Source organism: Sinocyclocheilus rhinocerous, unplaced genomic scaffold (assembly GCF_001515625.1).
Source record: "Sinocyclocheilus rhinocerous isolate Xijiao unplaced genomic scaffold, SAMN03320098_v1.1 scaffold5891, whole genome shotgun sequence".
NCBI classification, from domain to species: Eukaryota; Metazoa; Chordata; class Actinopteri; order Cypriniformes; family Cyprinidae; genus Sinocyclocheilus; species Sinocyclocheilus rhinocerous.
Window position 1 is genome coordinate 3,126 of NW_015644381.1, and position 12,944 is coordinate 16,069.

Here is a 12,944-nt window from a genome sequence, read left to right on the forward strand (position 1 = left end):
TGGACGATGGTTCTGAGCGGACTATCCTCCTTTCTTCCGCTGCACATTATCTCCAGCTACAGAAAGAACCAGAAACACTCTCACTGAGAACTGTACGACATGAGGTTGTTCACCTGAAAGGGGCATCTGTTTCTTTCGAAATTTCCCCAGCTGACAACCCAAGACATAGATACAAGATAGATCATGCATTCACAGCTGATGACCTGGGTCTTTCCGAGCATAGTTACCCAGTGAAAGTACTGATGAAGAAGAACAGGCACTTACATGGGCTGCCAATCCCAGCAATTGACAAAGTGAGACCTGTACTACTGGTTGGTTCCGATTTTCCACATTTGCTCATCCCTACTCAGCCTGTTTGTGTTGGCCCTTCTGGGGGACCTATAGCAATATGTACTTCCCTTGGTTGGACACTTCAAGGTCCTGCCAGCTTGATTCCTCTCCCCTTTTATGAGCAGCAGTGTTTCTTTACTGCAGTTGAACCTACCCACTTTGATCTTCAGAAGCATGTGGAGAAATTGTGGCAAATTGACACTTTGCCCTATATCAGTGAGAAAGCCGCCACCCGATCCAAGCTTGATCAGCAAGCATTTGACTTGCTTGAGCAGCGCACTGTAAGGGTGAATGTAAATGGCATCATGAGATATGCCACACCACTTCTCAGACGGAAGGACAGTCCTTGTCTAAAAGCACCCAAATCCGCTTGTCTTTCACTGCTTCGAAGTACAGAGCGAAGGATCGTAAATTACACTGAACAAGCCATGACATATTGTCAAGAGATCCAGAAGCTGGAAACTGCAGGCTATGTAAAGATATTGACACCTGAGATTGTAGATTCCTCAACTGAGTCATGGTACCTCCCTCATCACTTAGTCCACCACAATAATAAAGCAAGGCTTGTTTTCAGTTGCTCATATCAGTACAGAGGACAAGTGCTGAATGATCACCTTCTTCCTGGTCCCATCCTGGGTCCTTCTCTTCTTGGTGTCCTACTCCGGTTTCGTGAGCACACAGTGGCTATCAGTGGAGACATTAAAGCAATGTTCCACCAGATCAGACTTTTGACAGAAGATCGCTCACTGTTACGCTTCCTCTGGAGGGACATGAAGAGGGACGAAGAGCCAAGTGTCTTTGAGTGGCAGGTTCTCCCATTTGGGACTACCTGCAGTCCTTGTTGTGCCACATATGCGCTACAAAGACATGTGAAAGACAACAGGGAAGGCTACGAAGATGTTCAAAGGTCTGTAGAACAGGCATTCTATGTTGATAACTGTTTGCAGAGTCTTGACTCCCCAGAGAAGGCCCGTAACCTCATCGACAGGATGCGCAGTCATTTGTCTTCTGGTGGGTTTGAAATTCGCCAGTGGGCCAGTAATGTACCTGCTGGAGTAGAACACCTTCCAGTTGAAGCCAGAGCAGCCAGCACTGAACTGTGGCTTTCGGAACACAGTTCAGACCCACAAGAGCCAGCTTTAGGTCTCCGTTGGAATTGTCTCACTGACCACCTTGGATACCAACATCGCCAAGTTGACTACTCTGAACCCACACTACGAAACGTGTACAAAGTACTGGCAACACAGTACGACCCACTTGGATATCTTATACCCTTCACAACAAAAGCGAAAATACTGATTCAAGATATCTGGAAACTCAAGATTGGTTGGGATGACATCATCCCCCCGGAAAGCCTGTTAGTACAATGGCAAGCCTGGGAGGCCGAACTAGCCAATTTGCACACTGTTGAGATACCCAGAGCATACATACCACCATATGCTGACACAGAAGGCACACAGAGAACCATCCATATCTTCTGTGATGCCTCTGAACGGGCATACGGATCGGTCGCTTACCTTCACACTCAAGATCAGCAAAACCAGATCCATGTAGCCTTTGTGATGGCAAGGTCCAGAGTGGCTCCCCGCAAACAGATATCAATGCCCCGTTTGGAGCTTTGTGCAGCTCTCACAGGAGCACAGCTGGCAAAGTTGCTCAGTAAAGAGCTGTCTATTCCTGCAAGTGATATTATTCTATGGACCGATTCAACAACAGTCCTGAGCTGGCTGAGATCAGACTCCTGTCACTACAAAGTCTTCGTCAGGACACACATCGCTGAAATCCAGGACAAGACTTTAGGGTCAAATTGGCGATATGTCAATACCACCGATAACCCAGCCGATAACCTGACTAGGGGGAAGACTTTGTTAGAGTTGAGCAAATCTCTGCGCTGGAGTCAAGGACCACTGTTCCTCCATCAACATCCCAACACCTGGCCATCCCTGCCTGAATTAGCAGCTCCTGATGACCGTGATGAGCTGAAAAATCAATCATTCTGTGGAAATGCATGTCTTGTCAAGTCTCAACCTGACATCTCCAATATTAAGAGTTGGAAAGAACTGTTGAAGGCTACTCACCAGTCCCTGCACGGGGCGGCTGCTATCATGACTGCAGCAGATGCCATAGCAGCTGAACTACACCTGTTAAGACAAGCTCAGAGGGACAGCTTCCCAGTGACAATAAAGCAGACTTGACTTGACTTGACTTGCCCCCCTCACGACTAAGACTGTACAAACCACATTTCTGGTCCACTGGTATACACTGTTTTGGCCCTTTCACTATTAAGGCAGACGCACAGAGAAGCGCTGGGGCATCATATTCAAATGTATGACAACAAGTTGCATACATCTTGATCTTTTAGAGAGCATGGACACGGATGCCTTCCTAATGGCATTAAGACGACTTGTATCACGTCGTGGTAAGCCATATGAGATACTGGCTGATAGAGGCACAAACTTCAGAGGAGGAGCCACTGAACTCCAGGAAGTCTTCGCATCGTTACAAGGTCCACTTGAAGAACATCTAGCCGGCCAGGAAATTGCTTTCCAGTTTAACCCTCCACATGCTCCACACTTTGGAGGAACCTGGGAGCCCTGGGAGCGGTCGGTGAAAACTGCTCTTCGGGTAGTCTTGGGCAATCGAACAGTGACTGAAGCAGTCTTAGCAGTCTTGTTGGTAGAGGTCGAGGGAATCCTCAACTCTAAGCCACTCGGTTACGTTTCATCAGATGTTGCCGACCCAGACCCTGTCACACCGAATCTGTTACTGATGGGTCGTCGGGATGCCTCACTCCCACAAGCAATCTACTCATCTAGTGATCTGTTAGGGAGAAGACGGTGGCGACACAGCCAAATTTTAGCCGATCACTTTTGGGTACAGTTTATCCGGCATTACTTACCAAGTCTACAGCCCTGCCAAAAATGGCAAAAGGACACTGCCAATCTGAGTACTGAACAGATCGTCATGATAGTTGATCCACAGTTGCCCCGAGCTTTGTGAGCTTTGTGCAGAGTGACTAAAACATTTGCAGGAGTAGATAATCGTATACGCACTGCAGAAGTGCAAGTAGTGCAAGTGACTTATCTATGGCCTGTTGCCCGGTTAGTTAAGTTGCCATCGTGGGAGGATGAGGAAGAAAATAGTAACTGACACTGAGACTTTCCTAAATAATTACAAATTTAGATACTAAATTTGGGGGCGGCAATGTAGGAAAGTCTTTTCCTTTAGTTTCACTTTAATATTTTACCACTAGAGGGCGCATATCTTTCATCTTACTGATACCTATACACCTTCCCTTTAAGACACTGCGTTTTATACACCACACGCGCTGGGTCAGAGTGAGCATCCGAACTTTAAAGTTGTGTGCATTCATGCAGAAAAGTAAGTTTATTTTGCATTCTCTAGCAGAAACATGCATGTCAATAATGTTGATGTTATTGTGATGATGTTGTTAATCTTGTAAGCGCATATTTGCACAGTATTATGTTATTTGTTTATCTACGTTAGGAAGCTAACATGCTAGTTTCACGTGCAATAGTACATTGTTATTTAATATAAATCTTGATCTGTTAGCCATTTTAAGATAGTTTGAGATGCTACACTATCATAATTATGAATTTGTAAGAGAATTTCAGACCATTGATGATTATTTATCTGTTTATGTTCAGAATGTAAATGTTTAACATCTGTACTAAGTTAATAGAAAGGCTGTAATATTTTATATCTCATTTACACAATTTTCCTCTATTTCAGACCACACACACACATACACACCCCAAATACCCCAATACTTTTGCCTGTATACATTTATGCTCACCAAAGTGGCCTGTATAAACCCAACTCATTAAAGCTTTCTTGGATGTGACTCTCTGAGCCCTTTACTCTCTTACCGGAGTCGCCAGTTTTCAAAGGTCTATCAGAACAATCCAGAGGTTCCACCTCTACAGACACATCATACAAATTTCAACCCATTTGTGACCTCAACCTGGTAACCTACAACCCAGTAGCAGACGCTGGAAGCTGCATCAAGCATTACTGGTAGAAATGGGAGGAGAAGATAGCAGAGACTATTTACACTAACTCCGCCCACCAACGTGTGGTTGGGTTACACAAGATTACAAAAGACACCTTTCATACGACGACTCCAGTGGAAGTAGGTAATAAAGGGCATAATTTTAGCAGTTATTTTTTTGACGTGATCTACCCGAGTTCGCATCCGCCTTTTGCCGAACTCATTCTTCTCCCTTTTCACGTCGGAAAGGAATTTATTTTCAATAAAAATGAAGGAAATATTCGAAAAGTGGAAAATAAGGTGGCTCACAGATGATTATTGGTTAAGGTTAGGGTTAGTGTAGGGATGTCGTTATTGTCCCAAAGTGGCATGCATTTGATCATTTTAATAAAAATGATAATTTATATTGCATACTCTTTTATAATGTGCTACAATAGTGAGGTGCAGATATCTGGCACTATTTGCACCAACTAGTATAAACAGTATTTAACTACAATTATTGCAAAGAAAATACTCATATTTTACACTGAATATAGAATCTATAGAATCTATATAGAATTGCTTACTCGGACAAACAAACGGAGTTGCTAACTGTCTTACTATGACAGCTGTCAGTGTGAAAACCTTGTCCCAAGAGGTTTTTGATCAATTTTGGACACAGAAGGACCATTCAAGTGGGACTTAAATATGCCATGGAGGGATATCTAAAATATCTTCGAATAAATATGGTGGGTAACAAGATTAATTTGGAAGCGAGGGTTTACGGATCACAATGCAATCAGGAGAAGCCTCATGTTATGGTCGTCACGAACAACATCCAGGATTCATGTACAGCATGTTAAGATTAAATTAATTTACATGTAACCAGTTGAATATGGAGAGGCAATGAAATGTAGACCTTGTTTGTGTACACTGTACATGAGGTGAGAAGAGTTAGCTATTTAGGTTGGTACATTAGCATGGACTCACTAACTTTAACGGTAGCAAATTTTAGCCAGAGATACCTTGCAGCACAAGATGACATTAACATTCTGCTTGAGCAGATGAAAATGGTAACTTAATGAGAGTATATGACCACCAGAAAATGAACGTTTTTCGTCTTCATTGAGATTGGGGTTGAATGCTTACGGATATTTTGCTCCGTTTTGTTTGAGTTTAGAAAACTGAATAAAATAAATTCCATTGCCCATCCTCTCAGGATACATGGAATCTGCGTTACAAGTACCTCAGGCACATCGTTTTTCCATTTTTGTAGCATAAACACCATCAAACCGATGAAAGCTTAGGATCTTCCAGTGTTTCTCTATGGCACTGAAACCTAAAGATGTCTGATGTCCAGCCCCCGTGCAGCTGATAGTCAACAGCCATTGTCGCATCTGCGTTCGAAGGGAGGGGCTTGCCGATAGGTCAATTTTGACCCCGACTGCAAGCTGCAACTCTCGCCGATCGGTCTGCACTGCTCCGCATGACACACTGCGGTTCCCAGAATGAGATCCGGACCATTGCATTTATAGGCTTACCAAAAAAAACAAAACAAAAGGAAGTCATTCTATCGTTTGGTGCCACTTCAGTCCCCTGATATAAAGTGGTATATTTTGTGTAAAAATGGGCTAATCATGTTCTAAATTCCAGGTCTCAGGGACAGGAAATTGAAGCACTGATGCCAGAAAGCAGTTGTGAGAAAACAAGCCAAATGATACAAAAAACAAAAACACCCCAACTCTTCAAGCAATTCTTTTTATTTGAGGGGGAGGAGAGAGACAGAAAATCTTTCTAAACTGTTTTGAGCAAACAGGGAAAACGTGCCATATGAATAAGGCACCGATTTGAAAAGATCTCCAGTAAATGTTATGCAAAATTCCCATGACCATGTCAATGACCACATCCCTCACCATTCCCTTGACCACTTCCATGGCCGCTACCCTGACCCTGGCCGCTTCCCTGACCGCTGCCCTGGCCCTGACCACTTCCCTGACCGCTTCCCTGGCCCTGGCCGCTTCCCTGGCCATAACCGCTTCCCTGGCCATGTCCGCTTCCCTGACCATAACGCTTCCCTGGCCACTTCCCTGACCACTTCCCTGGCCCTGGCCGCTACCCTGGCCACTGCCCTGACCGCTACCCTGGCCGCTACCCTGGCCATAACCGCTTCCCTGGCCCCGGCCGCTGCCCTGACCGCTACCCTGGCCGCTGCCCTGACTGCTACCCTGGTCCTGGCCGCTTCCCTGGCCATAACCGCTTCCATGGCCGTTACCCTGACCCTGGCCGCTTTCCTGACCATGGCCGCTTCCCTGGCCATAACCGCTTCCATGGCCGTTACCCTGACCCTGGCCGCTTTCCTGACCATGGCCGCTTCCCTGGCCATAACCGCTTCCCTGGCCAATCACAAACCTGAGGCTTGTACCCTCAAGAAGCCCTGTAATATATGTCAGAAGCAGCATCTCACAGTACTACATGATGTGAATATACAGGAGCCCAACAAGATTCTCATGGTTAGTACCCCTCCAGACACCATTTATCTTGACCGTCCCAACCGTCCTCAACAGGTCATGTTAAAGGTGGTCAAAGTACTTTTGCATAATGCCGAACATTCACTTGAGGCATATGCTTTGCTGGACGATGGTTCTGAGCGGACTATCCTCCTTTCTTCCGCTGCACATTATCTCCAGCTACAGAAAGAACCAGAAACACTCTCACTGAGAACTGTACGACATGAGGTTGTTCACCTGAAAGGGGCATCTGTTTCTTTCGAAATTTCCCCAGCTGACAATCCAAGACATAGATACAAGATAGATCATGCATTCACAGCTGATGACCTGGGTCTTTCCGAGCATAGTTACCCAGTGAAAGTACTGATGAAGAAGTACAGGCACTTACATGGGCTGCCAATCCCAGCAATTGACAAAGTGAGACCTGTACTACTGGTTGGTTCCGATTTTCCACATTTGCTCATCCCTACTCAGCCTGTTTGTGTTGGCCCTTCTGGGGGACCTATAGCAATATGTACTTCCCTTGGTTGGACACTTCAAGGTCCTGCCAGCTTGATTCCTCTCCCCTTTTATGAGCAGCAGTGTTTCTTTACTGCAGTTGAACCTACCCACTTTGATCTTCAGAAGCATGTGGAGAAATTGTGGCAAATTGACACTTTGCCCTATATCAGTGAGAAAGCCGCCACCCGATCCAAGCTTGATCAGCAAGCATTTGACTTGCTTGAGCAGCGCACTGTAAGGGTGAATGTAAATGGCATCATGAGATATGCCACACCACTTCTCAGACGGAAGGACAGTCCTTGTCTAAAAGCACCCAAATCCGCTTGTCTTTCACTGCTTCGAAGTACAGAGCGAAGGATCGTAAATTACACTGAACAAGCCATGACATATTGTCAAGAGATCCAGAAGCTGGAAACTGCAGGCTATGTAAAGAGATTGACACCTGAGATTGTAGATTCCTCTACTGAGTCATGGTACCTCCCTCATCACTTAGTCCACCACAATAATAAAGCAAGGCTTGTTTTCAATTGCTCATATCAGTACAGAGGACTTCCTGGTCCCATCCTGGGTCCTTCCCTTCTTGGTGTCTTACTCCGGTTTCGTGAGCACACAGTGGCTATCAGTGGAGACATTAAAGCAATGTTCCACCAGATCAGACTTTTGACAGAAGATCGCTCACTGTTACGCTTCCTCTGGAGGGACATGAAGAGGGACGAAGAGCCAAGTGTCTTTGAGTGGCAGGTTCTCCCATTTGGGACTACCTGCAGTCCTTGTTGTGCCACATATACGCTACAAAGACATGTGAAAGACAACAGTGAAGGCTACGAGGATGTTCAAAGGTCTGTAGAACAGCCATTCTACGTTGATAACTGTTTGCAGAGTCTTGACTCCCCAGAGAAGGCCCGTAACCTCATCGACAGGATGCGCAGTCATTTGTCTTCTGGTGGGTTTGAAATTCGCCAGTGGGCCAGTAATGTACCTGCTGGAGTAGAACACCTTCCAGTTGAAGCCAGAGCAGCCAGCACTGAACTGTGGCTTTCGGAACACAGTTCAGACCCACAAGAGCCAGCTTTAGGTCTCCGTTGGAATTGTCTCACTGACCACCTTGGATACCAACATCGCCAAGTTGACTACTCTGAACCCACACTACGAAACGTGTACAAAGTACTGGCTACACAGTACGACCCACTTGGATATCTTATACCCTTCACAACAAAAGCGAAAATACTGATTCAAGATCTCTGGAAACTCAAGATTGGTTGGGATGACATCATCCACCCGGAAAGCCTGTTAGTACAATGGCAAGCCTGGGAGGCCGAACTAGCCAATTTGCACACTGTTGAGATACCCAGAGCATACATACCACCATATGCTGACACAAAAGGCACACAGAGAACCATCCATATCTTCTGTGATGCCTCTGAACGGGCATACGGATCGGTCGCTTACCTTCACACTCAAGATCAGCAAAACCAGATCCATGTAGCCTTTGTGATGGCAAGGTCCAGAGTGGCTCCCCGCAAACAGATATCAATGCCCCGTTTGGAGCTTTGTGCAGCTCTCACAGGAGCGCAGCTGGCAAAGTTGCTAAGTAAAGAGCTGTCTATTCCTGCAAGTGATATTATTCTATGGACCGATTCAACAACAGTCCTGAGCTGGATGAGATCAGACTCCTGTCGCTACAAAGTCTTCGTTGGGACACGCATCGCTGAAATCCAGGACAAGACTTTAGGGTCAAATTGGCGATATGTCAATACCACCGATAACCCAGCCGATAACCTGACTAGGGGGAAGACTTTGTTAGAGTTGAGCAAATCTCTGCGCTGGAGTCAAGGACCACTGTTCCTCCATCAACATCCCAACACCTGGCCATCCCTGCCTGAATTAGCAGCTCCTGATGACCGTGATGAGCTGAAAAATCAATCATTCTGTGGAAATGCATGTCTTGTCAAGTCTCAACCTGACATCTCCAATATTAAGAGTTGGAAAGAACTGTTGAAGGCTACTCACCAGTCCCTGCACGGGGCGGCTGCTATCATGACTGCAGCAGATGCCATAGCAGCTGAACTACACCTGTTAAGACAAGCTCAGAGGGACAGCTTCCCAGAAGAGGTGGCCGCGCTGACCAAAGGTAAATCCATATCTGCCCAGAGTCGTCTTGCTTCACTTTCCGCTGAGTATGATCAAAAACTTGACTTAATCCGAGTCGGGGGACGACTCCGCCGAGCTGAGGGCCTAGATCCAGACACAATACATCCCATAATACTAGACCCTAAACATCAGATTACAATGCTCTTAATCAAAGAATATGACAACCAGCTTCTGCATCCAGGTCCAGAACGGGTCTTAGGTGAAATCAGACGCAAGTACTGGATCCTGCGTGGCAGAGAATCCATCAAGAAACACCAGTACAATTGTGAGACTTGTCAAAAGTGGAGAGCAAGTCCAGTAATTCCGAAGATGGCAGACTTGCCCCCCTCATGACTAAGACTGTACAAACCACCTTTCTGGTCCACTGGTATAGACTGTTTTGGCCCTTTCACTATTAAGATAGGCAGATGCACAGAGAAGCGCTGGGGCATCATATTCAAATGTATGACAACAAGTTGCATACATCTTGATCTTTTAGAGATCATGGACACGGATGCCTTCCTGATGGCGTTAAGACGATTTGTATCACGTCGTAGTAAGCCATATGAGATACTGGCTGATAGAGGCACAAACTTCAGAGGAGGAGCCACTGAACTCCAGGAAGTCTTCGCATCGTTACAAGGTCCACTTGAAGAACATCTAGCCGGCCAGGAAATTGCTTTCCAGTTTAACCCTCCACATGCTCCACACTTTGGAGGAACCTGGGAGCGAGAGGTACGGTCGGTGAAAACTGCTCTTCGGGTAGTCTTGGGCAATCGAACAGTGACTGAAGCAGTCTTGCATACAGTGTTGGTAGAGGTCGAGGGAATCCTCAACTCTAAGCCACTCGGTTACGTTTCATCAGATGTTGCCGACCCAGACCCTGTCACACCGAATCTGTTACTGATGGGTCGTCGGGATGCCTCACTCCCACAAGCAATCTACTCATCTAGTGATCTGTTAGGGAGAAGACGGTGGCGACACAGCCAAATTTTAGCCGATCACTTTTGGGTACAGTTTATCCGGCATTACTTACCAAGTCTACAGCCCTGCCAAAAATGGCAAAAGGACACTGCATTAAAGCTTTTTTGGATGTGACTCTCTGAGCCCTTTACTCTCTTACCGGAGTCGCCAGTTTTCAAAGGTCTATCAGAACAATCCATTGGTTCCACCTCTACAGGAAGTGTTTCCTGATATTAATTTTACACCATGGCACAAATCTCAAAGCTAGACACCTAAATTCCAAAAACGTTTGAAAATTCCAATGAATAAGCTTTCGTTAGATTCAGAGTAACGGTCGAAACATACATCCAGTTTAAATTGTACACACATGCTGGAATAACTGGGATGACAGTGCAAGTGGTTATTTGCTTTGGTTTGGGGCCTTCCTGTCTAGACTGGAGGAGATAGGGTTAATGAAAACTCAGAACTGTCACAGAACGGTGTCTGCAGTATCAGTCTATGAAACAGTCCCTCACCAACCTCACTGTCACACTATAGAAACACACAACGACTTACGGTTTTCCATTGTGGAATTTCAACACACCTCCCCCAACCTCCAATGCATTTATATCTTCGAAGAAGAACCATTTATGAGACGTTCATAGAATAAATGGTGGTCAACAGTTCAGTGTGTAAATATAGATGACTGCAGCCAGCCACAGAGAAAATGCGTGAGTGTTTGAAGCAGCAGCGGCCGCCACGGCCAAGAGAGCACCTGGACGGTGTTAATCACAGACTAATATAAACATTTCCCCGGCTGAATATTCGGCAGAGCTATTTGCCTCAACACAGCTCACTATGCCTCATCATAATCTTACACACACACTCTAACACCCAATGTACACACTGCTCCTCGAGCCGTTCATCTTCCCAGCATGTTCCAATCTAGTGTCTGTGGGTTTCAGGACTGTCAGTCAAGCAGTTAATCACAGTGGTAGTTACTGGACAACAGTTCTCATACCTCTCACGGAGCACTTCATTGTATTATGCACACTAAAGATCTAAATATTACAACAGCAAGTAGACAAAGTTGTCTAGCCGCTGTACAACCTACACAGCACTATGAGTTACAAAGCATTGTGCACAAATCACAATTTCAGAAAACTCTGAACAATGTCAAAATAACTTAAGCCAAACCACCAATTCAGATACATTAGTCTGAGTTTATGCTCTTGAAGACGTGGGTAACTACCTACTGCATGAAGGTCAAAAAGAATGACCTTGAAATTTGTTTCCTTTGGAGGAGTGTCCATCCAGCACCAAAAAAAAAAGAGGATGTTCCATACTTCCAAAGCAATTTGTATGTCAGTAATGTTCATGTTCAAGTTCAGTAACTGAAACAAATATGAAATCATGTTCATGTTTATGTCAGTAACTGAAACAAATATATGCAGACTGAGTTTGGCTAGCAAGCTATTGCTTCTCCTGCTATTGTTGTTTGCACCGCTTGCCACATGTATAGTTCCCTTTCATGGGAACTTCGAACTGCGTCCTCTAGGAGTCGCTATGGGGAACGCCTCGTCGTGAACCGTGTCTGAAGCATACATTGAAAAAACACCAACTCGTTGGCCGGCGACAGCCATGACGTCACTACCGGTGCGACTATAGTATAAATAAGCGCCGGGAGCACACATCATTCTCTTCTTCGTCTTCATTGACTGTTCTGTTTGAAGCGTGCATTTCCAAGGAAAAAGTAAGAGCTATCTCTATTTATTATGGCGAGCACTAGCAGAGCATTTAGAAGGTGTGTGCATCCGTGTCATCGCTATTTGACACCAGATGACACACACGATCTATGTGTTGCTTGTTTGGGCGAAGAGCACGCACGCGATGTCCTCGAGGGGGCAATCTGCGTGCATTGCGAGTTTTTTCCAATGAAAAAGCTCCGTTCTCGTTTGTCTCTCTTTTCAAGTAAAGAGGGGCAGCCATCTGCTTCCCGCCTTGTAACGCGTTACCCCCAACACTGCATATCAATGACAGTGTTGCGGGAGACACTGAAGATCACTATCTACGGCTGTAACAGTTAGTTCCAAGTGAAATGCATTATGGCTAGTGTATTTCGGAGAAATGTGCTCGTGCGACGACGTGTGCTCTCGCAGTGCTGTGAAATTCAGAAAACTGAGAAATTCTGCTTTTATTTCAGTTCATTCAGGTCAGTCCAGGGGATTTTTGTGCACTGTAACTTTGACAACTTTTATCTGCACGAGAGAGTAAAATGGCATCAGCTAACTTGTCCGTCTCATCATTGCACGAACATGAATTAACAAGCTGTTATGCTGCTGCTGGGACTGATGAAGTGGAGAAAGTAACAGCAGTTATCAAATGACTAAATTATGATATTTACTCAGGTGGGTGCTGAGGTGTTATCTATCGGATTGCAACGCATATCCATTTTGTTAAGTAAACATTACACATAGTGCGCGTCTAATTAGAGTTAAGCCAGTCGGCGTGGTAGCCCAGGCTCACATAGTCATAGCCCACTA

At 45.5% G+C, this 12,944-nt stretch overlaps 1 protein-coding gene and 1 long non-coding RNA gene across 4 annotated transcripts; one reads left to right on the forward strand and one right to left on the reverse strand.

Moving 5' to 3' along the window:
- Positions 1–6,065: 6,065 nt before the first annotated feature.
- Positions 6,066–6,467, reverse strand: LOC107758313 (uncharacterized). The gene is made up of 2 exons (XR_001642011.1): positions 6,391–6,467; positions 6,066–6,331 (listed from the first exon to the last, which is right to left on the reverse strand). It is a non-coding gene; the product is annotated as an uncharacterized LOC107758313 (long non-coding RNA).
- On the forward strand, positions 6,176–6,749 carry LOC107758312 (tetra-peptide repeat homeobox protein 1-like). 3 transcript variants are annotated; one of them, XM_016576029.1, is made up of 2 exons: positions 6,176–6,364; positions 6,412–6,749. In XM_016576029.1, exons 1-2 carry the CDS (start codon positions 6,193–6,195, stop codon positions 6,732–6,734), a joined length of 495 nt encoding a protein of 164 aa, XP_016431515.1. In that variant the 5' UTR covers positions 6,176–6,192; the 3' UTR covers positions 6,735–6,749. The 3 variants fall into 3 exon arrangements, with proteins under 3 accessions (XP_016431515.1, XP_016431516.1, XP_016431514.1); XM_016576030.1 differs by having other exon boundaries at positions 6,484–6,749; XM_016576028.1 differs by having other exon boundaries at positions 6,176–6,356; positions 6,404–6,749.
- The last annotated feature ends 6,195 nt before the right edge of the window (positions 6,750–12,944 follow it).

Bases quoted from the DNA above. Each gene is read 5' to 3' on its own strand.
- LOC107758312 (XM_016576029.1), top strand. From the start codon at position 6,193: ATGCAAAATTCCCATGACCATGTCAATGACCACATCCCTCACCATTCC. The intron at 6,365-6,411 runs GCCATGTCCGCT...GCCACTTCCCTG, and splicing joins TGGCCATAACCGCTTCCCTG to ACCACTTCCCTGGCCCTGGC.